Source organism: Anopheles gambiae, chromosome X (assembly GCF_943734735.2).
Source record: "Anopheles gambiae chromosome X, idAnoGambNW_F1_1, whole genome shotgun sequence".
Classification (NCBI taxonomy): Eukaryota; Metazoa; Arthropoda; class Insecta; order Diptera; family Culicidae; genus Anopheles; species Anopheles gambiae.
Genome location: NC_064600.1, coordinates 25,681,700 through 25,709,110, shown reverse-complemented (window position 1 = coordinate 25,709,110; position 27,411 = coordinate 25,681,700). Strand labels below are relative to the sequence as shown.

Below are 27,411 nucleotides of genomic sequence, written 5' to 3'. Positions count from 1 at the left end.
GTTAACGAAAAATTCTTAGAACGGTTGGCACGTATGGGTTTCAAAACGATGGAAAATTTTATTTGGTCTTCGTTTTTTGGACTGATTGGAGCAAAAAATTATTTCCGCACGCCTTGGAGAATAGAGCTAGAAAAAAGTGAAAAAAGGTAAATAAAATGATAGAATGACTTTGTGGTCGAATGAATTTTAAAACAACTAATTTTTAAACCATAGCCATATCAGCGATAGAAAACCAGGCTAGCGAAAATCCAGAGATAACACTGGCTTCACTTAATGGAAAAATTGACAAGGTGTTAGGAATGATGAATCAAATACAATTAGGAATGCAGGAGCACGACAAAAAAAATTGGAAGCTGACAAATGCAATTGGAACAGTAAAATGCCAACTGGATTAGGGTAAATGTACCTATAGTGGTGGTAGTACCAATAGTGGTGCTATTGCTCTAAAATGCGGTTCATAGGACAAATTAAAAGTAATTAAGTTATTTAAGTTAGTGTTAAATGTTCTTTAGCCTTTTACAAAGGGTTTAAAATTTAAATGAGGCCATTCCGTTACTTAGTGATCGAAAAATCCATTATTTTGTGAAATGTGTCAACATTTTTCCAAAATCCTTAGGATTTCATAACGAAACTCATTTTTCTGTTAACGTTCTAAACGACCACATAACCACGCAATTATTAGTTTTTCAACATAACTGTTATGTAATGTTATTGTTTTACTAAAATTATTTGCCTTTTTACCATATTTATGCATTTTTAAGTGTTTTTTACCATAGTGCCATTATAGGTACACAAAACAGGCATGTTCCTATAGTGGTTATAGTTCTAAAATCAATAAATACAGGTCGTTTTAGATTTTTTCGAGGAAATTTTTGGCATGAGGTACTGTTTTCACTAAAATAAGCAACAGAAATGATTTTTATGTAGGTAATTTACCAAAAACAGGCCAAAATTCGCTTATCTGGCTGAATGATAAATTGACTTCAAATCAAGCACACTCTTCCGGGTGTAGGTTGACGACAGGTGTGATGCAGTACTTTAGTGAATAGTTTCATCAAGCAAATTTATACATTTTTTACGATCAAATTACGCAAGAAATCAACATTATGGCAGTAATCGTTGCTATTCATACGAAAACAGCTTCTAAACTAAGTTTCATTGATATTATACACCGTTTTTAATGCATCTTTGTTTACCACCACTATAGGAACACAATACGACGACTATAGGAACCATACCACCATTATAGGTACAACGAAGCAATCACAAAAATATGTAATTTTTCGTAAATTTGATGTGTTTCATGGTAAAAATGGTTGTGATTGCGAAGATAAAACATATTCCAATTGCTATGTGTTAAAATATTCAGAAATTGTCGTTCCTGACACTTTAAATCCATTAAAACACATCGGTACCACTACAAATTGCACCACTATTGGTACATTTACCCTATCATATAGATAATATCGTCGTCCCATCATCTCCGACCTCAAGCGCAGCGGCTGCAAACGCAGATTCAGGATCTGGAACAAAAATATCATCAGAAGAAGAATTTCGTAAATTAGAGGAAAAGCTGTCGACGGAAGTTCACTTTGAGGAAGTGAAGAATAGTTTAAATAAGGTTATAGTAGTTACCTTCTATAAACAACGGATTCATGAGGCGTTGTATATTTTGATTTGCACGGTGTTTTTAATGAATTGCAACTGGAGTGGAGAAAGAAGAAAAAATCAAAAAATTAGCTTTTGTGATAAAGTGAATGTTTTGCGGCTTTTTCAACAAGTATCTTCCCACGAACGTGAACTTATCGATCCAATAACAATTAATGAATATATCAAAACAAAATTGAGAAATGCAACGTCCCATGCTGGTATAAAAAACACCAAACAAACAGTGGCACGCAAAACATTTACAAAACCTCAAAAAAAGTGATGTGATTAGTTAAAGATACAGCTAGAATAAAGCATAAAAGATTGATGAATTCTATTTTAATTGAATTCATAAGCTATAAATAGTGACAATGGTGCTGTGAACTTCTATATTAATTGGGACAAGCCTACAAAAATACCTAAATAAGATGATAGCAATCGAACTTTTAGATGATCTTTTTTCTGTGATGTTTTTGGTGTAAATATATGTTAGAATTATAATAAGCATAATCATATAACTATTGAGAAATAAAATGGATTTTTTAATAAATGAATGGAAAGACAACAAATAAGAATTAATACTTGAGTATAAAAGTTAGCCTGGCAACTCGTACGTCGTACAGCATCGGACAGAATGATAGGACCCTAGTGTTTTCAACGCAGCATGCACCCGTTGGGACAGGTTTATGTGTGGTTTGTGTGTTTGTGTTTATGTGTGTGTGCATGTGTGTGTATGTGTATGTACATGTGTGTGTGTGTGTGTGTGTGCATGTGTGTGTGTGTGTGCATGTGTGTGTGTGTATGTATGTTTGAATGTGTATTGGTGTGTGTGTTTGATTTACAAGTAGGTCGTTTCGGATAGTTTTGTTAGTAGTTTTTTTTTGTGTTTTCGGTTAGGTTTTTGATGTAATAAGCAGGACCACCGCCCTCGCGATCAGTGTTTTTTCGATATATTAACAATTTTACGGTCTTCTTTCGCCGTGGTCTTCTGAAGACGTCCGGTTGATTTGCGCGTTTCGGTTGTCCAAGCGCGTTTCGGTTGTCTAAGCACGTTTCGGTTGTCCGAGGCGCGTTTGCCACAAAAGTGCGCGATCGTTCCATTACGAACTCGATCGTTTTGCGCTTAATGCCAGCAGCCGCCATTCGCTTTATGATATGGCGCTGATAATCGGTACAATGTTTACCTCGATCCATTGTTACTAACATTGCTTGCTTGGACTGTCAAGAACGCGCTGGTTAAAAACATGGAAACGGCTGATCCCGTGCTCTGCCTGCGTTCTACTTCTATACGCGATGAATTACATCGTTGTCGAGCAGCGAAAACATCGCATGGATAAAACTATCAACGAGTACGCGAGTAAGCGTCTTCTCTTCAAAATCGAGAACAGAATACTGCCGCATTCATGAAACAAAACGCACATTGAAAAGAACACCTGCGCGCCAGCTCAATGCACGCACAAAAGTTTCCCATGCGCACACAACGTGCAACGCAGAGATGCACGAAGGCCTTTCAATGGCGTGCACTGGAGAAACACCTGTGAGGGAATGCCGAGTTCATTGCACTTGTGCGCGTGTCCATTTTGCATCGCTGCGCATGCACATTCATCAAACACCACACCTGCGTTGTCGTCCGAGGAACAAGAGCTACTGTCGATGCAAACTTTAGCTTTTATCCAAGTGTAAACGCACGATGTTTCACATGATAACACACATTATCAAAATACTTTCAACGAAATATGACATAATGGCAAGCTACGTTTTTCAGACACAAACCTGAGCACTTGCAAATACACATAAAAAAGCACACTCTCTTTCTACTACACACACACACACACACACACACACACACACACACACACACACACACACACACACACACACACACACACACACACACACACACACACACACACACACACACACACACACACACACACACACACACACACACACACACACACACACACACACACACACACACACACACACACACACACACACACACACACACACACACACCCAAACACAAGTAACGTGGCAAAACAAGTGCACGGTGCGTTGAAAAAACCAGGGTCCTATCTTAATGTCCGACACTGTTACTACATACCCGTCATGGGTTCAAGTCCCGAATAGACCGTGCCCCCATACGTAGGACTGACTATCCTGGTATGGTAACAATAAGTGACTGAAAGCCAAGCTCATTTCACTAGTGGGTACAGGCCTTGACCGACAGCGGTTGTTGTGCCAAAGAAGAAGAAGAAGAAAAAAGTTTGTATTTTATGAAAGAAGATCAGTGTGACATCTATACGTATCGACGGACTGGACTAGACTGACCTACTTTATTACAAATACAAGTTACACTTTAAACTCACATATACTAATACATATTACTCTTAAACTAAAACCTCACGCATACACTACAATCAGTAAATGCTTTGATTATCTCTTCTTCTTCTTTGGCCCAACAACCGTTATCGGTCAAGGCCTGCCTGTACCACTAATGGGCTTGAGTTTCAGTGACTTGTTAGTTTCTATAACAAAATAGTCAGTGCTACGTATGGCGGCCCGCTCCATTTGGGGCTTGAACCCATAACGGGCATATTGTTAAGTCGTACGTGTTGATGACTGTACTACGAGATCGGCCTAATTTAATTACACTAAGATAAAAAGCTACAATTAACTATAACTTATTAGAATTCATTGAACAGTAGTGACTATTGTAGTTTCTATTTATATGATTTTAAAATGGGCAAGACAAACTATTTTGTTAGTGTAATAGCTTCCTAAACAATAAGTAACATATCAAATGATGATGAAGATTGCCCACCTCTTTCCCATGCATAGATTTGAGCAGGAAACGAAAACATATTGAATTAAAAAGCGAGTGGGTGATCAAATCTATTTGAAGAGCCCACATTCACGCGCGCGCAGCTCAAATCTATGCATAACCTTTTTAACTACAAAGTACGTAAATCATCATCATTTGATATAGCTATTTAAATATGAGTTACTAATAAACATTCAAATAAAATAATACTAACATAAACTACTGCATGCATTCTAATCTAAACGATTCTAAAGATACGAATGTAGTCCAACCCATGCTCCATCTGCCAAATAGAAACAAAAAATAAAATTAGTCATGTTAAAATAACCTTAAATAATACTGAAACTTACCCGTGCCACAGAAAACTAGGAGCCAAAACCCTTCTCTTAAATAAAAATAAAATCATATTATTATAAATAAATACAACTATGATCTTGGAAAAGTGTGGAGGAGAGGAAAAAATCCTATTGTATCGGATGGAATGGTGGTTAGAATAGAGTTGCTGAAAAGGGATTGGGATGGTAAATGTATGGCCACTAATTTACATTTTATGTTTTGATGCGGTAGTTCTACCCGTTGGCGAGGAGTGTTATTTTTTACTTTGTAAATGTGTAAACTAGTGGACGATAATTCTATTTCTTAAATATGGTCCTTTGCAGAAAGCTTGAACATCTCCTCTTTCGACTCATACTGCATACCAACGACAACAAAAGAAGAATGTGTCTCCTTAGCTTCCACAAACTGGCAAATATAATTTGTGTCACTAAGAAACCATTGGTTTCTAAAATTGGCTTTTAGGCTAAAGTCGGCTCTAACTTGCAAACCAATACCATTAGGCATCAACTGCGGATAATTTGGAGCGGGAATGTTTTTAGCTCTTTTGATATGTTGAAATTCCTTGCATCTTGTTATAACCTGTTCCATACATCTGTTGCCTGACTTACAACTACCTTTTAAAATCTGTAAATGATTTATAAAATCATATGCGGATATATCATCTATCGCTCCAAAATTATCTACATCATTATAAATGTGTATAAGGCCATGTACATTAGTAGTTAAATTAGTTCTACCATAAAAATCTGCAAATTTTTTTACGTAAATATTCATTAATCTTTTAGCAAGCGGCCAAAGAGGTTTGTGATTATTAGAGGAAAATATAGTCATAGAACAAAAATAAAGCAAATAATGACTAAATGCCTCCTCCCACATAAAATCTCTATATAAAATAATACTAACGTAATGTAGAAATGTACAGAACTCTGTCGCCTTCCAAAATTTGAAACTGTTTCTATGTGTGCCTCTGTCCATTTGGGGAATTTGGAAAATTTGTGATCAAGAAATCCTATAGCTAATTTTTTTTGAAATGCCCAAATCTGATTGATGCATGCGTTCTGCTATGATTATATGATCTACAATGTTAAAACCCACCACATCTTCCAAAGGTGACTTCCAACTTTTGTGATGTTCCTTATCCGTCCTGCCTTTAAAGCTTTCCTCAGTCCGCAATTCAGCATCCACATAATCAAAAATGACTTTTTTCCCTTCGTGTACTCCCACGCATGTACATTTATGACAGCTGTGTTTGCCAACGTAGCTTATGGTAGCTGAAATGTAAAAAAAACGGTTTTAAAATTTGTTCGTTGCTTTTTTATAGTACATTTATTACTACAATTACCTTTAGCAAAGCAGCGGGCGGGTAAATCAGCGATAAATATGTGAAGTTTAACGCCCACCGTCTTGTCGCCGAACCGCAAGCCGCTTGATTGAAGCTTGTTTACTTCATCAACGAGAGGCCGCAAAAATCCTTCCACGTGATCCGGTTTTGTAAATCCACAAAATACACCGGCAAGCATCACCGGTGCATCTGGTAGTTCCTCTACCTTAAATAGAATCGGCCATAACTGCCTTGCCGAACTCTTGTAAAGGGGTAATCCATCGATGAAAACCAGCAAAGAAAAAAGATCAACATGCGGGATAATCTCCCTATAAAAGATATTAGTATATTGCAAATTATATTATCTAATAAGCTTTATAAAACTTTAGCAAATGTGCACTCACCCAAAATGTTCTGTTATCACGGTCTCTATGCCCTGATACCAAAACTGCTCACCCAAGATTGGTTGGATTTCCATCCCGACCTTGGTGGACGTTTTTAAGAGGGTTCGAGCGTCTGCAGGAAGGCAGAGCTTCAGCTTTCTTCGCAACAGACCCAGAATCATGTTGACCGTAGATCAGGACAGATTTTTCGTTACGGCAACATAACGAAGTCCTTCCTGCAGCGATATGTTGTCAAAAAACTGGTAGTTTGTGTCTCTTTCCATGTACACATCTTCCTCGTCTTCCTGCCAATCATTTGCCTCCTGTAAATCGAATTCGGCTTCCCGTTCCATGTCACCATAGCCACCATCGCCGTCAGACGCACATAGCTCCGCTCCGGCGTTAGATTCATCAACTGTAAAGATATGTACACGGTTCACATTTGTTAGCTTTAACAACTTTAGCAGCTATGTATTCAAATTTGCTTACCATTCATGTTGAGATTCGGCTCCTGTCCTGCCGTTACTCCGCTTGGACCCGGAAGATTCGGTTGGTACTGCTCCGCTTGCCATTCGCGTTCCAACTGCTCCAAATACTGTTGGCGTTTTTTCGAAAGACTGCCATCCATTCGCATTTTTTTATGCCATTTTTACATGGCTTCACGATAAATTCCTATATCACCGTTATATTAACAAACCAAACACAATTATGAATAGGAACGACACTTTTCTTAACTAAGCTTCTTTTGGTGTGCAAACTTACCGGCGATCTGGTTCACAACACCATCCACGGCAATCAAACACTTTTACACCGGCACATACACTTTTTGTACACAGTAATCACAGCACAACTTTATTTAACACTTAAATATCACAATCACAGCTAAATATATTGAAAATATACACGAAAACAAGTTAAATTTCGTCAGCTTCTTTGATAAAACAAACCAAGCCAAACCAAGCCAAGCCAAGCCAGCTCACTTTGTTTTTGTACCTGTGAAGTGCCAAATGTTGAACTCTCAAAGTGTGAGCGAGAAAGAACAACAATGTGGAACTGTCACTATGGGACAGCTCGAATCAAATGTCATAATTTTTCGTGCAGAATAAATTATAACGAATAATTGTCACAATAAAATGACCAAGCTAAAGACCATTATGCTTGAAATATTATGCATATTTTAATAATCCTCAATTAAGTATTCAATTTAAAGTATTTCATAAATGATATATTTGTATATAAAACTATGTTATTTTCCTACTCTTGAATGTCCATAATGTCTTCCGTCCATAGTGCCTCTGGCTAGAGCGGGATCTCGCGGTTCATAACTGATATAACCAACACTAATGAGGAGGGAGCGTACATACGTGGGGGATGTTGGTGGCGAATGGAAAATTGCGAGTGTGGGTCTCACGCTCAGAGCAAAAATCAGCAATCATCGCAACTGTGGGAGCGTTCAGGAATGGGAGTGGGGGGAGCGCGAGAGCTGTATCTCATGCACACAGCGAAATTTTGGTTAACACCTCGATGGTGGGAGCGTTTAGGCATGGGATGGGGTGGTGGAGTGCGAGTGTGTCGCATGACTGCTTCAACACTAGGGCCAGGGGTAGCGGGAGGCATCAAAATGAGTTACTCTTTGCCAAGCGGGAAGCACCACAGCGTTCGGTGCGGGGATGACGTTTCTCGGAGTGCATCCTTCCGCAGGTACGGCGTTCGATGGTCCCGGGGTAGGTGTATCATACCTCGGCTCGCCTGAGGCGTTCAATGCGGCGATGACGCTTCTCGGGGTACATCCTTCTAACGGTAAAGCGTGCGGTGGTCCCGGAGTGGATGGATCGTACCTTAGCCCGCCGGAAACGTTGCCGCTTTCATGGGGCATATCCGGATTCGATGCAAGGGCAGATTGTTGGGCACTCACGAGTTTCCAACAGTCGGTATCATGACGCCGTGCGACCGGCAATGCCTTGGAATGGGTTCGGATCGGTAGGTTCATCTTTTGGTCGATTGCATTCCGTTGATTTGTCGCGCCGTAGCGGTAGATCCTGCAGCAACAAAGTCAAGACAAACTCTTCCCCGGATGTGGACTGTTATGCTAAGTTCTTCTTCTTCTTATTATTATTATTATTATTACTATTATTATTATTATTATTATTGTCATTACGGCCTACGCGATCATGTCAGCCTTTTCAGGACTTGAGTACCACGCATCCGGATAGTCAGTTCTTGCTACGGCGGACGGTTCATACGCGGTTAGAACCCACGACGGGCATGCAGATGTGCGGAATGATGGCGGTGCCGCGGGACCGCTCCAATCCAGCGTGCAACTTGCATACTGCCACACTGTTTCCTGCTCGATACATACGCAGCAGGCAGGGGGAAGGATGCACCTCCACGATAAAAAAAACACGGCCATGAACCAGCTGCCGACCTAACGATAGGCGGACTAGGCGGTAGCCGAAGATTTCTGTCTACAAGTAGTCTATGTCTTGTAGATCTATATCTACTAGTGGACAGATTATTAGCGTCAAGGGCCCCCGGAAAGATGGTCGTTGGGGCTCCGTGGCTGAAGAACCAAAGTGTTGCACACACACGCACACTCACACCCATGCACAGTCGGCTCAGCAGATCTGTGTAACCTACACCATACGATAGCAAAAGCTTAGTGAAACAAAGTTATGGTTAATGCTTAACACGTTCAGTTCGATGGCAGGCCCCAGGGACTGCCAGTGAACTTTCCAGCCTGCGTTCTAGATGCTGGTGAAAAGGAAAGTTGATGAAAATCAGCGCCGGACTGAACGTATTAATGCGAATTAGGGCCGACGGCGACGACGGCTGACAGCGATTGGCCGTCTTAGGCGAGGGGTATGAGGCGGAGCCAGGGACGGGTAGCTCGACGAGCTGCTTGACAAATTTGCCGATGGAGAGTAAAGGAAAGCATGATACAATTCTCCGAACGCCATGATTTCTTCCGTCGCTTTGCACAGCGGGTCACGAAAAATCGTAAACAAACACCCGCTGCGCAAATTCGAGCAGTTTCCAGCGCAGAAAATGTACCAAATTCTGCGCTGGCCAGCGCAGATTTTGGCCCGTTCCCCGCGCTGGACTTCAGCGATTCCTGCGCTGGGTCGAGCAAGTTTAGCGCCATCTGCTGGCGAAATGGACGAACTATTTATGGCGGCGGAGCAAAAAAAACCGTCAAAAAAATTTAAAAATATTGGCACCCATTTTCTCGTCCGCCTCTTCTCCCTCCCTCACCCTGCCTTGCCTTACTTGCTTCTGCCCGTGCCTTCCGCCGCCCGCTGATTGGCTGTTGTGGTGTATGCGTTGATACTCATATGTGCAATGCGGTTGTGTATTGTTATTGGTGGGTGTTAGCATTTATTAATTTGTGTGTGACCTTGAGACGCTGTGGGAGAAGCTGGATTGGGATTTGAAGTGTTATCGGTGTATTGATGGTTTATTTTATTTCGTGCAGCTGCTGATGAGACCATTCGATGCCCCTGCCAGTTGAGGGTGAAGAAGCCTATTTAAAACAAGCGTAGGAGAACGTCTAACACTAATCTAATATTTTTTTTAATTTGAACATGTTTGATGCTTCAACGACCTTCTAAGCATCATGAAGCACAGTGTATAGTGACTAAAAAATATATTTTTTTAATGTGCCGAAATCTTTCTCGAGTTTTTGTGTCTCGACACACACGCACACACGCACACAGCGCGGGGAAAGTGACCGTTCACTCTATCATGTCGCGATTTCCCACCCCGCCCGGCGCTAGGGATGAGGATGCGCTATATGATAGCTGATGATTGCGGAAGGGGAGGGGGGGTTTGGTGGAGGGTGCGTGCTTGCGTTCACGCTTTCGTGGGTGCGTGCTGGCGTTCGCGCTTTCGTGGGTGCGTGCTTGCGTTCGCGCTTTCGTGGGTACGTGCATGTGTGCGTGTGTGTATGCGTGCGTGCGTGCGTGCTCGCGTGCATGTGTGTGTGTATGCGTGCGTGCGTGCGTGTGTGTGCGTGCATGTGTGTGTGTGTGTGTGTGTGTGTGTGTGTGTGTGTGTGTGTGTGTGTGTGTGTGTGTGTGTGTGTGTGTGTGTGTGTGTGTGTGTGTGTGTGTGTGTGTGTGTGTGTGTGTGTGTGTGTATGTGTGTGTGTGTGTGAGTTTGCGCGTGCGTGTTTGTGTGTGAGTTTACGCGCGCGTGTTTGTGTGTGTGCGTGCGTTTGGAAACCCCAAAACTATTTGATTCTGATGGGTACATTTTCATCCGCTGCGGCTACAAAGTCCATGCATTTTCGATCTCGCTACCTGAGAGACAACACAACCATTGGCATTGGCATCTTTGCGATCGGCTCTGCTGTTGGGGGTATTAAAAAGACACACGATCTAAGCAAACGTGCGTGTGATATGTAGCACATTTCTTTCCAATTCAGCTAGCGGGCGGCAATGCCTTGGAATGGGTTCGGATCGGTAGGTTCATGTTTTGGTCGAGTGCATTCCGTGTATTTGTCTCGTCACAGCGGTAGCCCGGCAGCAACAAAGTCAAGACAAACTCTTACCCTGGTGTGGTCTGCTATGCTAAGTTCTTTTTATTATTATTATTATTATTATTATTAATAATAATATTATTATTATTATTATTATTATTATTTTGTCGGTCTATATAGTACAGTCGTCAACTCGTACGACTTAACAACATGCCCTTCATGGGTTCAATCCCCAAAATAGACCGTGCCGCCATACGTAGGACTGACTATCCTGCTATGGGGGGGAACCAATTAGTCACTGAAAGCCAAGCCCACAAGTGGGTACAGGCAGGCCTTGACCGACAACGGTTGTTGAGCCATAGAAGAACAGAAGATTATTATTATTATTATAATTATTATTATTGTTATTATTATTATTATTTTCGTAATAGCCATCGCAATCATGCCGGCCTTTTCAGGACTTGAGTACCACGTAGCCGGAGCCGGTGACTAACCCCTTGCTACGGCGGATGGTTCATACGCGATTAGAACCCACGACGGGCATGCAGATGTGCGGAATGATGGCGGTGCCGCGGGCCCGCTCCTATCCAGTGTGCAACTTGCATACTGCCACACTGTCTCCTGCCCGATGCATACGCTGCAGGTAGCGGCGGACCTAACAGTAGGTGGACTAGGCGGTCGCCGATGATCTCTAGGCTGTAGTATGCCGTATGTGTACAAGTGGACAGAGTATTAACGACAAGGGCCCCCGGAAAGATGGTCGTTGGGGCTCCGTGGCTGAAGAACCATTTGCACCTCCCCTCCTCCCCATGGCGGCAACAATTTTAGGGCCTGTGACCGATGTTCGTAGGGGTCCTATAGCCACCCCACCCTCCCTCACTCCGCTGGCAATTTATGTAAACTGTTCAATCTCCCAACAGCTGTGTGCCAGTACTCCTCCTCCCGGTCATCAGTTACCATTTACAGGGGCCTCAATTCGTCTTTCCGCCTTTCATGAACACCTTCCTTTCTTTGACCGATGGATCATAACGTTCCGGAAGAAAACACATTTGGCGACAGTTGTGCACACACACGCACGCTCATACCCTTGCGCAGACGGTACAGCATATCTGTGTAATCTACAACATACGAAAGCAAAAGCTTAGTGTAACAAAGTTATGTTTAATGCTTAACACGTTCAGATCGATGGCAGGCCCCAGGGACTGCCAGTGAACTTTCCAGTCTGCGTTCTAGGTGCTGGTGGAAAGGAAAGTTGATGAAAATCAGCGCCGGGATGAACGTGTTAATGCGAATTAGGATTCAGCGCGTTTCACAGCCAACCCTCCAGCGTGAGCTAGCGATTCCTTAGTCATTTTTATATTGCAGCAATTGAACTTATTGCGCTTTTTTTGTTTGATTTGTAACAATGCAACTTCATCGCCGCAATGTGTATAAACGGTTTTTTAAGCGCCACAGCAACTCATGAGCGAGAAAGAGATAGCGCTATGGAGGGAAAAAGCACGGACGACGGCTGACAGCGATTGGCCGTCTGACGCACCAACACATTCAAACCTTCGACAGCGCGCTCAGGCGAGGGGTACGAGGCAGAGCCAGGGACGGGTAGCTCGACGAGCTGCTTGACAAATTTGCCGTTGGAGAGAAAAGGAAGGCATGATAAAATTCTCAGAACGCCATAACGCCTTCCGTCGCTTTGCGCAGCGGGATGAGCCCCCTAAAACTACCGATTTTCCATTTATCCTACCGAAAATCACAGATACTAGCAACCAGAACCAGAACTTCAACAGAGACAACTAAGGCCCGTGTCTGCACTTCATGAACTCGAACGCGCTGATAAAATTTTATATGCAATTTGACAGATAATGTAACCCGGCGCTCTAGCAGCAATAGAACACGACATCGAACATGAAAAATGTATAGGACTTCCCAAGCGCCACAGATTAAGCTTACAGGGTTTCCCACGATTTATTGGTTGATTCCCATCAATTTTTGGTGCGTTCCCATATTTTTTTGGTGCGTTCCCACGATTTTTTGGTCGTTTCCCAGAATTTTTTGGTCGATTTGTATTGATATCCAATCGGAAAATACCAATAAATTATGGGAACGAACCAAAAATTAATGGGATACGACCAAACAATCGTGGGAACGCAACAAAAAATCATGGGAACTGACCAATAAATCGTGGGAAACCCTGTAAACGACTGGAAAATTGAATATCCATAGAAAAAAAATGAAAGCTCCACAGCTTCATTGGTTTGATCAATAGATGGCGTATTACAACTCATCATTATATTGCTATCCTTTTCTTGCAATGTGTTTCGACAAGTTTCATCTTATCATGACCTATATAGCCTTCTAACTTTCTGAGCAAAAATCTATATGAATGGTCGTGTGGTCAGATACGTGGGTATCAACACCAACGACCATTACTCTAATCTCACTTGCTTTTCAGTGCTGGTGATTTCCGTTGGAGTTTAGTATTTAAACAATCGTATCGCCGTTCTAGTTCTAGCGATGCATAACTTCAATGCGAAACCATACAACAGTACAGAAAAAAAGAGAAAGCTCTCCTCCAAGCGATGAAGGCTCAACTGGTTGGGGTATCCCACCAACAGATAGCGCCATCAGCTTTTTTGCTATTTTTAGAATGCATGAGTCGTTTGCCGTCTGCTAAACGAAGTCTTTCTATATTCCGTTAAGGTAGAGAGCTTGAGTCGTTTAGAAGGCGTTTAGTGGTCGTTTAGTAGATTTGTGGCACTTGGGTTCACATGTACGATTTGTGGGTTATCACATCGAACATGTAAAACCCCATATATTTTTCATGTTCGATATCGCGTTCGATTGCTGCTAGAGCGTCCCAATCATTTGTTGGGTTAAATTCCCTAGTACAATGTTCCGACCAACACTTCAGAAAGGTCTCATGTGACCGCACGCTGCGCAAATTCGAGCAGTTTCTGCGTAGTTTTTTACGTCGTTTTGTGTCAAAAAATACGCAAAAAAATACGCTAGACTTCAGCCAAAACTACGATAGCCAGCGTATTTATTGCAGTTTTTAGGTGCGGAACGAGCGCCATCTGTTGAAGGAATGGATGAACTATTTCAGACGGTGGAGCCAAAAAAAACGGCTGAAAAATTCAAAAATATTTGCGCCCATTCCTTCCTCCTCCTCTTCCTCTTACTCCCTTCCCCTCCCTGCCTTGCCTTATACTTGCGCTTCAGCCCGTGCCTTTCGCCGTCAGCTGATTGTGTGTATGCGTTGGTATATATGTACATTGCGGTTGTGTATTGTAATTGGTGGGTGTTAGCATTTATTTATTCGTGTGTGACCTTGACGATGCGGGAGAAGCTGGTTCATTTTGGGATTTAAAGTGTTATCGGTGTATTGATGGTTTATTTTACTTCGTGCCGCTGCTGATGAGGCCATTTAATGCCCGTGCCAATCGAGGGTGCAGAAGCCAATTTCAAACAAGCGTACGAGAACGTCTAACACTGATCTAATTTTTTTTTAATTTGAACATGTTTGATGCTTCAACGACCTTCTAAACATCATGTAGCACGGTGTATAGTGGCAATAATTTTTTTTTTCAATGTGCCGGAATTTGTCTCGAGTTTTCTGGCCACGACACACACACACGGACACACACACAGCGCGGGGAAAGTGATCGTCCACTCTATCATGCCGCGATCCCCCTCCCCTCCCGGTGCTTTGGATGAGGATGCGCTACAAGTTAAGCCAGCAATTCTACCGAAAAGGTAACGGAAATCGATCGTGCGTGTACGCGCGTTTGGGGGTGCGTTCTCGCGTACGCGCGTGCATGCGTGCGTGCGCGTGTATGTGTGTGCGTGCGGGAACCCCAAAACTGTTTGATTCTGACGCTTGCATTGTCACCGGCTGCGTCTACACACTCCATGCAATCTCAGAAAACGCACTGTACGCCGCCCGATCGATTACCGCTACCTAGGAGACAATTCAACCATTTAATTGGCACCACCATCTTTGCGACCAGTTCTGCTGTTGGGGGTATTAAAAAGACAAACGATCGAAGCAAACGTGCATGTGATATGTTACACATTTCTTTCCAATTCCTAGCGGACGCAAGTGGAAACAAAACTTGAATTGAATTCATACAAAAGAGAATTCTGGTTTGGTCGCGTCACAGCGGTAGCCCGGCAGCAACAAAGTCAAGACAAACTCTTTCCCGGGTGTGGACTGCTATGCTAAGTTCTTTTTATTATTATTGGCGTAATAGCCAACGCGATCATGCCGGCCTTTTCAGGACTTGAGTACCACGTAGCCGGAGCCGGTGACTAACCCCTTGCTACGGCGGATGGTTCATACGCGATTAGAACCCACGACGGGCATGCAGATGTGCGGAATGATGGCGGTGCCGCGGGCCCGCTCCTATCCAGTGTGCAACTTGCATACTGCCACACTGTCTCCTGCCCGGTGCATACGCAGCAGATGCACCTCCACCATAAAAAAACACCGTCATGAACCAGCGGTGGATCTAACGGTAGGCGGACTAGGCGGTCACCGATGATCTCTAGTCTTTGATATGCCGTATGTCTACAAGGATTAGCGAGGGAATGGTGGAAGGGAGGGAGGGAGAGAGGGAAGGAGTTCCCCCCTTCCCTCCTTCCCTCCTTCCCTCCTTCCCTCCTTCCCTCCTTCCCTCCTTCCCTCCTTCCCTCCTTCCCTCCTTCCCTCCTTCCCTCCTTCCCTCCTTCCCTCCTTCCCTCCTTCCCTCCTTCCCTCCTTCCCTCCTTCCCTCCTTCCCTCCTTCCCTCCTTCCCTCCTTCCCTCCTTCCCTCCTTCCCTCCTGCACTCCTTCCCACCTTCCCTCCTTCCCTCCTTCCCTCCTTCCCTCCTTCCCTCCTTCCCTCCTTCCCTCCTTCCCTCCTTCCCTCCTTCCCTCCTTCCCTCCTTCCCTCCTTCCCTCCTTCCCTCCTTCCCTCCTTCCCTCCTTCCCTCCTTCCCTCCTTCCCTCCTTCCCTCTTTCCCTCCTTCCCTCCTTCCCTCCTTCCCTCCTTCCCTCCTTCCCTCCTTCCCTCCTTCCCTCCTTCCCTCCTTCCCTCCTTCCCTCCTTCCCTCTTTCCCTCCTTCCCTCCTTCCCTCCTTCCCTCCTTCCCTCCTTCCCTCCTTCCCTCCTTCCCTCCTTCCCTCCTTCCCTCCTTCCCTCCTTCCCTCCTTCCCTCCTTCCCTCCCTCCCACCATTCCCTCGCTAATCCTTATAGACATACGGCATATCAAAGACTAGAGATCATCGGTGACCGCCTAGTCCGCCTACCGTTAGATCCACCGCTGGTTCATGACGGTGTTTTTTTATGGTGGAGGTGCATCCTTCCCCCTGCCTGCTGCGTATGCACCGGGCAGGAGACAGTGTGGCAGTATGCAAGTTGCACACTGGATAGGAACGGGCCCGCGGCACCGCCATCGTTCCGCACATCTGCATGCCCGTCGTGGGTTCTAATCGCGTATGAACCATCCGCCGTAGCAAGGGGTTAGTCACCGGCTCCGGCTACGTGGTACTCAAGTCCTGAAAAGGCCGGCATGATCGCGTAGGCTATTACGCCAATAATAATAATAATAATAATAATAATAAAAAGAACTTAGCATAGCAGTCCACACACGGATAAGAGTTTGTCTTGACTTTGTTGCTGCCGGGCTACCGCTGTGACGCGAAAAATGCACGGAATGCACTCGACCAAAACATGAACCTACCGATCCGAACCCATTCCAAGGCAGTGCCGGTCGCACGGCGTCATGATACCGACTCAAAACCAACAAGCCACCAGATTCTGGACGGACAGGTGCAGTATCATACGCGCTCCGTAATAAACCAAACCAGAATTCTCTTTTGTATGGATTCAATTCATGTTTTGTTTCCACTTGCGTCCACTAGCGGAATTGGAAAGAAATGTGCTACATATCACATGCACGTTTGCTTCGATCGTTTGTCTTTTTAATACCCCCAACAGCAGACCCGGTCGCAAAGATGGTGGTGCCAATTAAATGGTTGAATTGTCTCCTAGGTAGCGGTAATCGATCGGGCGACGTGCAGTGCGTTTTCTAAGAATGCATGGAGTGTGTAGACGCTGCCGGTGACAATGCACGCATTAGAATGAAACAGTTTTGGGGTTCCCGCACGCACACACACACACACACACACACACGCACGCACGCACGAACGCATGCACGCATGCACAAATGCACGTACGCGCGCACGCGAGCACGCACCCACGAAAGCGCGCAGGCAAGCACACACCCACCATCAACCCCCCTCCACCTCCCGCATGATCGATTACGGCTACCTTATCGGAAGAAAGGCTGGTTCCTCATCCAAAGCATCGGGAGGGGAGGGGGATCGCGGCATGATAGAGTGGACGATCACTTTCCCCGCGCTGTGTGTGTGTCCGTGTGTGTGTGTCGTGGCCAGAAAACTCGAGACAAATTCCGGCACATTGAAAAAAAAAATTTTTATTGCCACTATACACAGTGCTACATGATGCTTAGAAGGTCGTTGAAGCATCAAACATGTTCAAATTTAAAAAAAATTAGATTAGTGTTAGACGTTCTCCTACGCTTGTTTGAAATTGGCTTCTTCACCCTCTATTGGCAGGGGCATCGAATGGTCTCATCAGCAGCGGCACGAAATAAAATAAACCATCAATACACCGATAACACTTTAAATCCCAAAATGAACCAGCTTCTCCCGCATCGTCAAGGTCACACACAATAAATAAATGCTATACCCACCAAATACAATACACAACCGCAATGTACATATATACCAACGCATACACACAATCAGCTGACGGCGAAAGGCACGGGCTGAAGCGCAAGTATAAGGCAAGGCAGGGAGGGGAAGGGAGTAAGAAGAAGAGGAGGAGGAAGGAATGGGCGCAAATATTTTTGAATTTTTCAGCCGTTTTTTTTGGCTCCACCGTCTGAAATAGTTCATCCATTCCTTCAACAGATGGCGCTCGTTCCGCACCTAAAAACTGCAATAAATACGCTGGCTATCGTAGTTTTGGCTGAAGTCTAGCGTATTTTTTTGCGTATTTTTTGACACAAAACGACGTAAAAAACTACGCAGAAAACTGCTCGAATTTGCGCAGCGGGAGGCATGATAAAATTCTCTGAACGCCTTGATTTCTTCCGTCGCTTTGCGCAGCGGGCGCTATGAACCAAATCTAAACTATCTCCTTTAAATAAATGAAAGATGTTATTTTCTCGTGCTGTTCCTCATGGAACAGATTACCTTCCATTTACACCAACCCCCCCCCCCCCCCGCTCAACACTTCAAAGCCTACCGAAAACTACCGATAAAATTTTGATGCGCCAACCGAAAACCGCAAAAATAATCTGGCCACTCTGGGCGCCATGTACGTGATCATGTACAGTATGTCTCAAAAATTATCATCATCAAGAGTATATTATTTTGTACAAAAAATATTTTTTATGGAGATTTATCTCATTAGCATATCCTTCATCAAACTCATTGCATCTAATATTTAAAAATATGAAATATTATTTTTTTATTATAAATTTTTTTTTATTAGCACCGTAGATTCAAGTGAAGGAAAAAAAGAAAAACATATTTTACGTACCGTTTAACAAACATATATTTTGTTCTGAAAATAAATGCGCATTATTACATAACTAAGAATAAAAAAAAAATCCGAATATTGAAACAATGAAACCGATGTAGATATAATTTGAAAAACACTGTGTGTTATATTGGCCCGAATCGAAAAAACAGGGTAACGGAATACGTCGTTATGCTGTAACGCTGACAAATGTTACATTCTCTTAAGAAACTCTATTTGATTTTTAAAGGCTTTAAAACACTGTTAATAATCAAATAAAATTTCTTAAGGCTACTTCCCATATAACCAAGATACCGAAAACGCCACCAATTTCTTGTACTAAAAATCCAGTTCCATCAAACAAAGCTAAAAAACTATCAGTTTGGTGGGTTAAGCCACACGGCCACAGACGCAGCCACTTCAATGTTGTTAAAGTCAGTTATTATGCTCGGGCAATTTATTTGCTCAACATGTTTCACCTGTGTTAAAATGTGATTGAATTGTGCAAAGGAAACAATTAAACGTGTGTGTTTAAGTTGATTTGTTGTAAAACATTCATGTGTAATATGTGTATATGTGTGTTTGTTTACTTGTGAATGATCTCTCCATTTCGCTGGTCAGTGCATAGTTTATAGACTAATAATATTGCTGAAGTTGAAGTGCAGTAATGTAAGTGAATGAATGTAATCAATCGAAGAGTTAAAATCCTGTTCAGTATATTGACCTTAGCCAACCCTTGACCAAACTTTTCCAAAGCATTTTTGGAATAGGTGGGTTAAGGGTGGGCAAGATAAATACATCGGATCGGAACTGGCAGCTCCGATTGTTCTAAAATTTGGTGGGTTAACGACTGAATCGACCACCACAAACCCACGTGGGTTTGAAGTGGTTTTACAGTGGGTTAACGACGATTTGGTTATTTGGGTTGGGTTGCGTTACACCGCGTGCAAGCAATCGGCTTAATTCGGTAATCGTACCGAACCGGATAGTTACACTACCGTGCATCGGAAATAGAATAAAAATGCTCTCTTTTCACCCATATAACCAAATCGGTCTTAACCCACTGTAAAGCCACTTCAAACCCACGTGGATTAGTGGTGGTCGATTCAGTCGTTAACCCACCAAATTTTAGAACAATCGGAGCTGTCAGTTCCGATCATATGTATTGACCTAGCACGCGCTTGGCCCACCTTTTCCAAACATGTTGACGAGGAAAATGTGGATCAAGAGCGGGCTAGGGTAAATATGCTTAACAGGATTTTAACACATCGATTGCTTTAACTCATTCACTTACATCACAGCATAACTTCGTCAACATTTTAAATCTAAAAACTGTGCACTGACCAGCGAAATGGATGAGTACATTTGCATGTAAACAAACACACACAAATATGTTTTACAATAAACAAACTTAAACAACGTTTCATTGCTTCCTTTGCATAATTAAACATATTTTGGGATGGAAAATGTTTAGCAAATGAATAACCCGTGTATAAAAACTTACTTTCACAACAATGAAGTGGCCGCTTCTGCGGCCATATGGTTTAAACCAAGGATAATGTATTTAGAAGGTTGATTTTTATCGCTTTTGCTGGGCGACATTGTGGGGGACATCTGTCACTCTCTGCATACAAATTTCATTACCCCGCACCAGCCCTCCCCGATTTTTATACCGGAGCCCACGGAAGAGAAATGTCAAGTTGAGAAATGTCATTTTGCTCTGAACAACTTCACCTTGTCATTTATAACACCTTGGTTTAACCCACCAAACTGACCCGGCGCTCTAGCAGCAATCGAACAAGACATCGAACATGAAAAATGTATGGGATTTGACATGTTCGATTTGTCCAAATGTCAAATCCCATATATTTTTCATGTTCGATGTCGTGTTCGATTGCTGCTAGAGCGCTGCCTGACAGTGCTTTGGCTTTGTTTCATGCAACTGGATTTTTAGTACAGGAAATTGGTGGGGTTTTCGGTATCATGGTTATTTGGGATGGGTAGAGTTCGGTTTATTGGTTTTTTTTCTAAGCCGCGGAACGGTGAATTCGGGAGAGACGCGAAAATTGTTGTTGCTCGATCGAGAGTTGCCGGAGAAGAGAGTGTATTGGCTAAGCCGGACGGATATGCACGTGTCGGTGTTGAAACGTTTAGGACGACAGAGAGCGTGTATGGAGCAAGCCACCGTTTTTATAGCTGCGGTGGAACATGCTACCACTGTTTGTCCTGCTCTAGCTTTGTGTGCAGTCCAAGGTGGATTTAAAAATATCAGGTGGTGGACTCTAGTGCATTTTGACAATTCGTCACTTGACGTAAGGTCCCCAGGTTTCAAACTTTGTTTACATTTATTTAATTTGTTCATACAATTTAATTACCGCATTTTTCGATTAAATATTCTTTAAAAATATATTTTGGACTTTGCGAGTTCTTATTTAACATTAAAACATGGTTTAAAGTATGTTATTTTGTGTTATTCCGTGAATACCCAAGCGCCACAGATTAAGCTTAAACGACTGGAAAATTGAAATCCATAGAAAAAAAAAATGAAAGCTCCACAGCTTCATTGGTTTGATCAATAGATGGCGTATTACAACTCATCATTATATTGCTATCCTTTTCTCGCAATGTGTTTCAACAAGTTTCATCTTATCGTGACCTATATAGCCTTCTAACTTTCTGAGCAAAAATCTATATGAATGGTCGGTCGTGTGGTCAGATACGTGGGTATCAACACCAACGACCATTACTTAAATCTCACTTGCTTCAGCGCTGGTGGTTTCCATTGGAGTTTAGTATTTAAACAATCGTATCGCCGTTCTAGTTCTAGCGATGCATAACTTCAATGCGAAACCATACAACAGTACAGAGGAAATGAGAAAGCTCTTCTCCAAGCGATGGAGAGGTTAACCAGGTTAAACCAATGGTAAACGGTTCTAAAATGACGTAAAGTCCCTCAACTATGGCGACCCCCCAAAGGCCCTAATCCACCACCTGATATTTTTAATCCACCTTCCCGAGCCGCAGAGCTGAGCGACTTCTGAAGGAAATGAGGGAAAGAGATAGCACATGAGCCTGCTTCGAATGTCATTTTGGCAGACAACAGGCCGAGACGTATGAAGCGCCTGGATGCGGGGTGGAAAAATGGTTGCCAAATTCGTATGTGACGTGAGAAAAAGTAAACAAAATAGAAAAGCGCCAAAACAAACCGATTTTTATAATCACTCTTAACGCATCAGCACGCATTACTGCCAAAAACGCATTGAAAACCCTTCTTTATTTGACCAATAAAGAAATACAAACCAATTTTCTTTGCGTTGCAAGCACAATTCGTGATTTTGCGGCACAATTTTGTTTTATTTGTTTATTTTTAGGTTATTATCATCATGGATAAGGCCCAACAAGTACATACCATTCGGAAAAAATATACAACCGGCAAAGCAATATGGACGCGTTTGGAACAGGAATGGGAAGCAGAAAACAATTTAGCAACAGCTTCTATATCGACTTCAAGCCAGGAAGTTCATGGTGAGTACATTTGGTGCTATAGTTTTTAATATAGTGCAGTGAAAGTAGTGAATTGTGCAAGCTATCATACGATAGTTAATTGCACAAATGTGTAGTGTGTGGGACGGTGCAATCCACCAACCAATAGAGAAAACTACTTTTTTAGAACGATGCTCAATGCTTTCCAAGGGGAATTTAGGGGTCACGGGGACGATCGTCAGCCTGCATAACTTAACAACATGCCCGTCGTGATTTTAAGCCTCATTTGACCCCCCATCCCACGGACTCACAATCCGATTGCTTGGTAGTGAATAAGTCTCGAGAACCTGAAAAGCCCGGTATGTCCGCGTAGGACGTTTCGCCAAATAGAATAAGGAGACCTCGGAGAAAGTATGTTAATTTATTTTAGTGTAAGCTGCTGCCGTCATCAAAGAGGCACCCTATGCGTGATGATATCCTCTTGAATTAATTTAGCCTCTCAGACCCTTCCCCCACCGCTGACATAAAAGAGGCACAAACAAGTAACCAAAATGAGCATCCTCCCTGCTTTTCTCCTACTTAGTTGTTACATGACTGAAATTTAAAATTCGCCAGATAATTAGAAGGTCTGATTAGAGCCATTCAAGTAGAATTTCTTAATATAAGGGTGAATTTTCGGATATTTTTTTAAACCTTGACCTAATTAATATATCAAATTTTATTATATTTATTTTATTGCGTTTACTTTACACAGGTCAACCGGATATATCAAGCGTATGCTTTGATGAAGATCCATCAATTGAATGGTTGGAAGATGATGAGGACGTCCGTATCTACCGCCTTTGCATATCTCAACCTGATGTGTTGAATGACTCCCATGATGAGGAACAATTTGTTGAATGGTTGGAAGAAGAAGAGGACGGTCACAACTGCCACCAAATGTCGGACGAAAGCGACATTGAAGATCAGGATGAGTATAGTGAATTTGATAGAGCCCACAAGAATCAAGTATTTGTTGAAACGATGCGATTGTGGGCTCTGAAACATCAAATCACGCATGCCGCTATTAATGATTTCTTAGAAGCAATACTAAAAACAACTGATTTTTATGTTCCTAAAGATTCCAGGACATTTCTGAAGACTCCTGTAGGCGTGGGAAAAGAAATTGAAAATTTGGCTGGTGGACAAATGTGGTACAAAGGAATAGATAAATCTCTGCAAGAACAGTTTCGGTAGTAACATCAATTCAACTGTTACCTTATTTTACTAGCCATTAATGGTTTTGTTTATTTCAGCACTACTCCGCCTCCTGTAGATTCATTTGAATTGAATATTTCTATGGATGGTATTCCTCTGCATAATAGCGGAACTACCCAGTTCTGGCCCATTTTGATGCAGCTGCATGGTATTCCCAATGTTCCAATAATGACTATTGGAATATTTTGTGGAACTTCTAAACCGGATAATGCAGAGGATTATCTGCGCCGTCTGGTAACAGAAATAAATGATGTCCAGGACAACGGAGTAGTTATAAATGGAAAACGTATTTCCATCTCACTAAGAGCGATACTTGCAGACGCCCCTGCTAGAGCGTTCATCAAATGTAAGTATTCACGATTGTACGATTTCATGAAAAGGAAAGATATCTAACACATTAACATTGTATTCCATCGATTTTAGGTGTCAAAAACCACAATGGCATACAAGGATGCCATAAATGCAAAATTTTGGGTAGAAGCTACATGGGAAGGATGATCTTCGAGGGAACAGCAGAAGCACGAACAAACGAAGAATTTAGAAATGGAGATTACTCCATAGGACATCAGATACGCCCATCGCCGTTGTTAGATATTAAACACTTAAACATAGTATTAAGACTACCTACTTCGGACGATTTACATTTAGTATATTATGGAGTGTTGAGGAAATTAGTGATAGGTTTTACGACAGGATGTTTTATAAACGAGAAATGGAATTTAGATGAGCAGGATGAAATTTCAGGGCTTCTAGTTCAAATTAAATTACCAGCAGAATTTCAGAGAGCAGTAAGGTCCCTTAAATGTTTAAAATTTTGGAAGGCGTCCGAATACCGAACGTTCCTACATCACATCAACGTTCCTCTTCTAAAAGGCAGAATAAGTGACAGGGCATATCACCATTTTAAACTGTTGGTTGTAGGTATTACAATGTTTTCCTCTAAAATTTATCAAGACTATTGGAAGTACGCAGGGTCATTATTAGACCAATTTGTTTCAGAATTTAGTTCAATTTACGACCGTAAGTTTATGACTTATAATGTTCATACTCTATTGCATGTACAAGAAGATGTAGAAAATATCGGACCCCTTCCAACAATTTCAACGTTCCCAGCCGAAAACAAATATCAGCAAATTAAAAGATTTGTCAGGACAGGGAATAATTGCTTGAGCCAAGTCGTAGGTAGGATAGGCGAACTTAGTAGAATTGAAACAAGTACACAGAAAACAAAATTAACTTATCCATATATAAAATTAAGACAGGAAGAGGCAATTTTACACGTGAGGTCAGATTTTGTTTTAAGACAGGGAAATAGAAACGCATGGTTTTTAACAAGAAATAATGAAATAGTTCGATACATCAGGGCAACCGAATTATCAGGAACGTTCGTTATTGAGGGGCACCAGATTTTAAGGAAAAGGGCAGCTTTCACGTATCCATGTAGTTCAGAAGTAATATTTAATTACATAGCTAGCGTAGATGAGTTATCATCTGAAATAGTTAGGATAAATGTTAGGGATGTTAAATGTAAGTTTGTAGCGATATCGTTAGATGGAGGAGTATCTTTTCATTTTAGTCCTTTAACGCACACGTTTCAAGAGTAGCGAGCTAGTTAGATAGTGCAATAGAAATAGGCAAAGAGGAGCTTTTTTCAATATTTAAAATTTTGTTTGTATTATTTTTCTTTTTCAGCTGGCTAGCAAATGCTAAGATACTTCATGCGTATCTTTAACTCCTATCCCAACCTCCTCGTGGTGCTAGCTGGATTATAATTGAAGAATGCAGATGTATTGCTTCACAATTATAAACTAATAGGGATGGAGGAACTTTTTATATGTTACTAAATTTGGTTCATAAATAAATGTATTAATTGATTTCATTGATTAATAATTGTTTACATTTTTTATATTTCTGTGAATCTTTACAAATTTACTTATAATATTCTAAGCTTCTACGTTTTTGTTTCATTTCTTCCCTTCCCATGATCCATTTTACTCACTAAAATCTTCTTCACGTAGTCGTCATTCAATTGAAGAAATTTGTTTCCTCCTGCAAATTTGATTAATACGAATACATTTTCAAACGCAGCAAATGCGACTTTTTGATTGGGACGACCAATCCCTGACCAACTACATTTTGAAAGAAATTCCCTAGTAAACAATAGATCTATTATTTTGTCAAGTCTTTCTTTAACATATTTTATATGATCAATTGCATACAAAAGCGAGCATAGCATCTCAGCCATATACGTATTAACCTCTAAGTTAGCATTAAAGGCTTCTAACTCTTCTTTTGTTTCAATGGCAGTGATGGCTGTATTGCGTGAGGTTGTCCCAGCTCTCGGATTCATTGCATTAAACATAATTTTGACCTCAGCCGCAGTCTGCTTCGATAGTTTAATAAGAATGTCTACTTTTTTATCAAGTGAATTATTATGCGCGCCGGATGATGAAGATGAACCAGCTAAAGACGTCAGACTGGGCGAGGATGACGGTCCGGAAGAGGTCGGCTGTCCCGGCATGGCTGACGAAGTGGGCATAGATCCTTTGAAAAGAAATGTACCGAGAACATCAGTGATGGGTGGCGGTGACGATGGGATGGTCAACAATGACGGTCCGGAAGAGGATTTCTGTCCCGGTATGGCTGACGAACCGGGCATAGATCCATCGAAAAGAAACTTACCGGAAACATCACAGATGGGTGGTGGTGACGATGAGACTGCCAAGTATGTCGAATCAAGAATAACAGCGGGGACGACCGATGGAACAGACGGTGGAGCAGATAAATCCGATGGATTGGAGGTGCTAATTTCCATCATTTCGAGAATCGGCTGTGATGCGAATGTTGCATATCGATGATCATGATAAATGTTTTCCATTTTCCTAAAAAGATAATTGTTACGTTGGCGTTTGATTAATATTAGATTCTAACATGATTGAAAGCATCTCATCAACTTACCTGAGCGTATAAGCTTCTGGACAGTCACAAAGCCGGTACGGAGTGGAGTTTTCGTAAGTATGCTGTATTGATGTATTGATAAAAAAATACCTTAACAAAATTTCCTCTATTCACAGAATTCAAATGCGGTAGAATAGAACAATGCAGAATTAACAGTCGGCACATATAGACAGGTCATGCTTGATGGGGTGAATATGACGTCACGGTGGGGCCTATGTGTGCCTACTTGTGTGAAAGAGATAAAGCACATATGCAACATACAAAAGCAAAAGTGCAAAAATATGGGGGGTAGGACTATGTTTTTTGCACTAGAGCATTTTTTTATACCAACTGTCGTTTTTTTTTAACTAGCGGCAGCCATGATGGAAATTGAGTGCCCAAGATGGCTTCAACTTGAGTACCACTGAGTTCCCCCGCGAAATAGCATTTCGGGGGATGTCACCGTAGAGCTGTCAAAAATCACCCATCATTGCGGCTCGGGTTCCCAAGCGGAAATTTTTGGACGATAACTCATACACTCTCATAATTTGACAAGCAATATATGATTGTATGTGTGGTTCTTCCATTCGTAACATTTCGCTCTCCAAGCCAAGCGTTGAAGCAGGTTATGTGTATTTCTTTTTGTGTATTACGTTTAGTTTGCATCAGTTGTGTTCTTTCGTATCGTATCATTCATATAAATACCAACAATTTAAAAACTATTTAACCTCAAAATGTGTAACGCTAGACGTGCAATGAAGATAGCAAATATGCCATTGCACGCTGTTGTGGTTATGTGCCGAAAAAAGTCTGAATCTCGTACACTGTTTCGTTTGTCAAATCGTGCACGAAATATCAATCGAAAAAACAGCCGAAAAGTGACATTTTCACTCGTTTGGGTATGTGCCGAAAAAAGTCTGAATCTCGTACACTATTTCGTTTGTCAAATCGTGCACGAAATATCAATCGAAAACACAGCCGAAAAGTGACTTTTTCACTCGCTTGGGTTGGTGCAGTCCCTGCCTAACTAGCCCGTTAAACATTTTTGTCGATAGTTCTTGGTGTGCGCACCAGATGGCGCTCTGGTCGCTACATACTCATAACCCAAATACGGCTTACGGCTATAATTCCAATAAAAATAACAAAAATGGAGAAC

General features: G+C 42.1%; 1 protein-coding gene, 1 long non-coding RNA gene and 1 pseudogene across 2 annotated transcripts; 1 reads left to right on the top strand and 2 right to left on the bottom strand.

Annotated features, from left to right (window-relative positions):
- Positions 1-32: 32 nt before the first annotated feature.
- On the bottom strand, positions 33-7,501 carry LOC133392077 (uncharacterized; annotated as a pseudogene).
- Positions 7,502-21,571: 14,070 nt separating this feature from the next.
- On the top strand, positions 21,572-25,012 carry LOC133393078 (uncharacterized). The gene is made up of 4 exons (XM_061656410.1): positions 21,572-22,103; positions 22,816-23,293; positions 23,357-23,664; positions 23,742-25,012. The coding sequence occupies exons 1-4, from the start codon at positions 21,962-21,964 to the stop codon at positions 24,920-24,922; spliced, it is 2,109 nt and encodes a 702-aa protein (XP_061512394.1). The 5' UTR covers positions 21,572-21,961; the 3' UTR covers positions 24,923-25,012.
- Positions 25,013-25,805: 793 nt separating this feature from the next.
- LOC133393080 (uncharacterized) lies at positions 25,806-27,289 on the bottom strand. Its single transcript, XR_009765987.1, has 3 exons — positions 26,277-27,289; positions 26,001-26,200; positions 25,806-25,862 (listed from the first exon to the last, which is right to left on the bottom strand). It is a non-coding gene; the product is annotated as an uncharacterized LOC133393080 (long non-coding RNA).
- Between the last annotated feature and the right edge of the window lie 122 nt (positions 27,290-27,411).

Coding starts and splice junctions, on each gene's coding strand:
- LOC133393078 (XM_061656410.1), top strand. CDS start 21,962: ATGGATAAGGCCCAACAAGTACATACCATTCGGAAAAAATATACAACC. Junction 22,104..22,815: donor TTCAAGCCAGGAAGTTCATG/GTGAGTACATTT, acceptor TACTTTACACAG/GTCAACCGGATATATCAAGC. Junction 23,665..23,741: donor TGCTAGAGCGTTCATCAAAT/GTAAGTATTCAC, acceptor CATCGATTTTAG/GTGTCAAAAACCACAATGGC.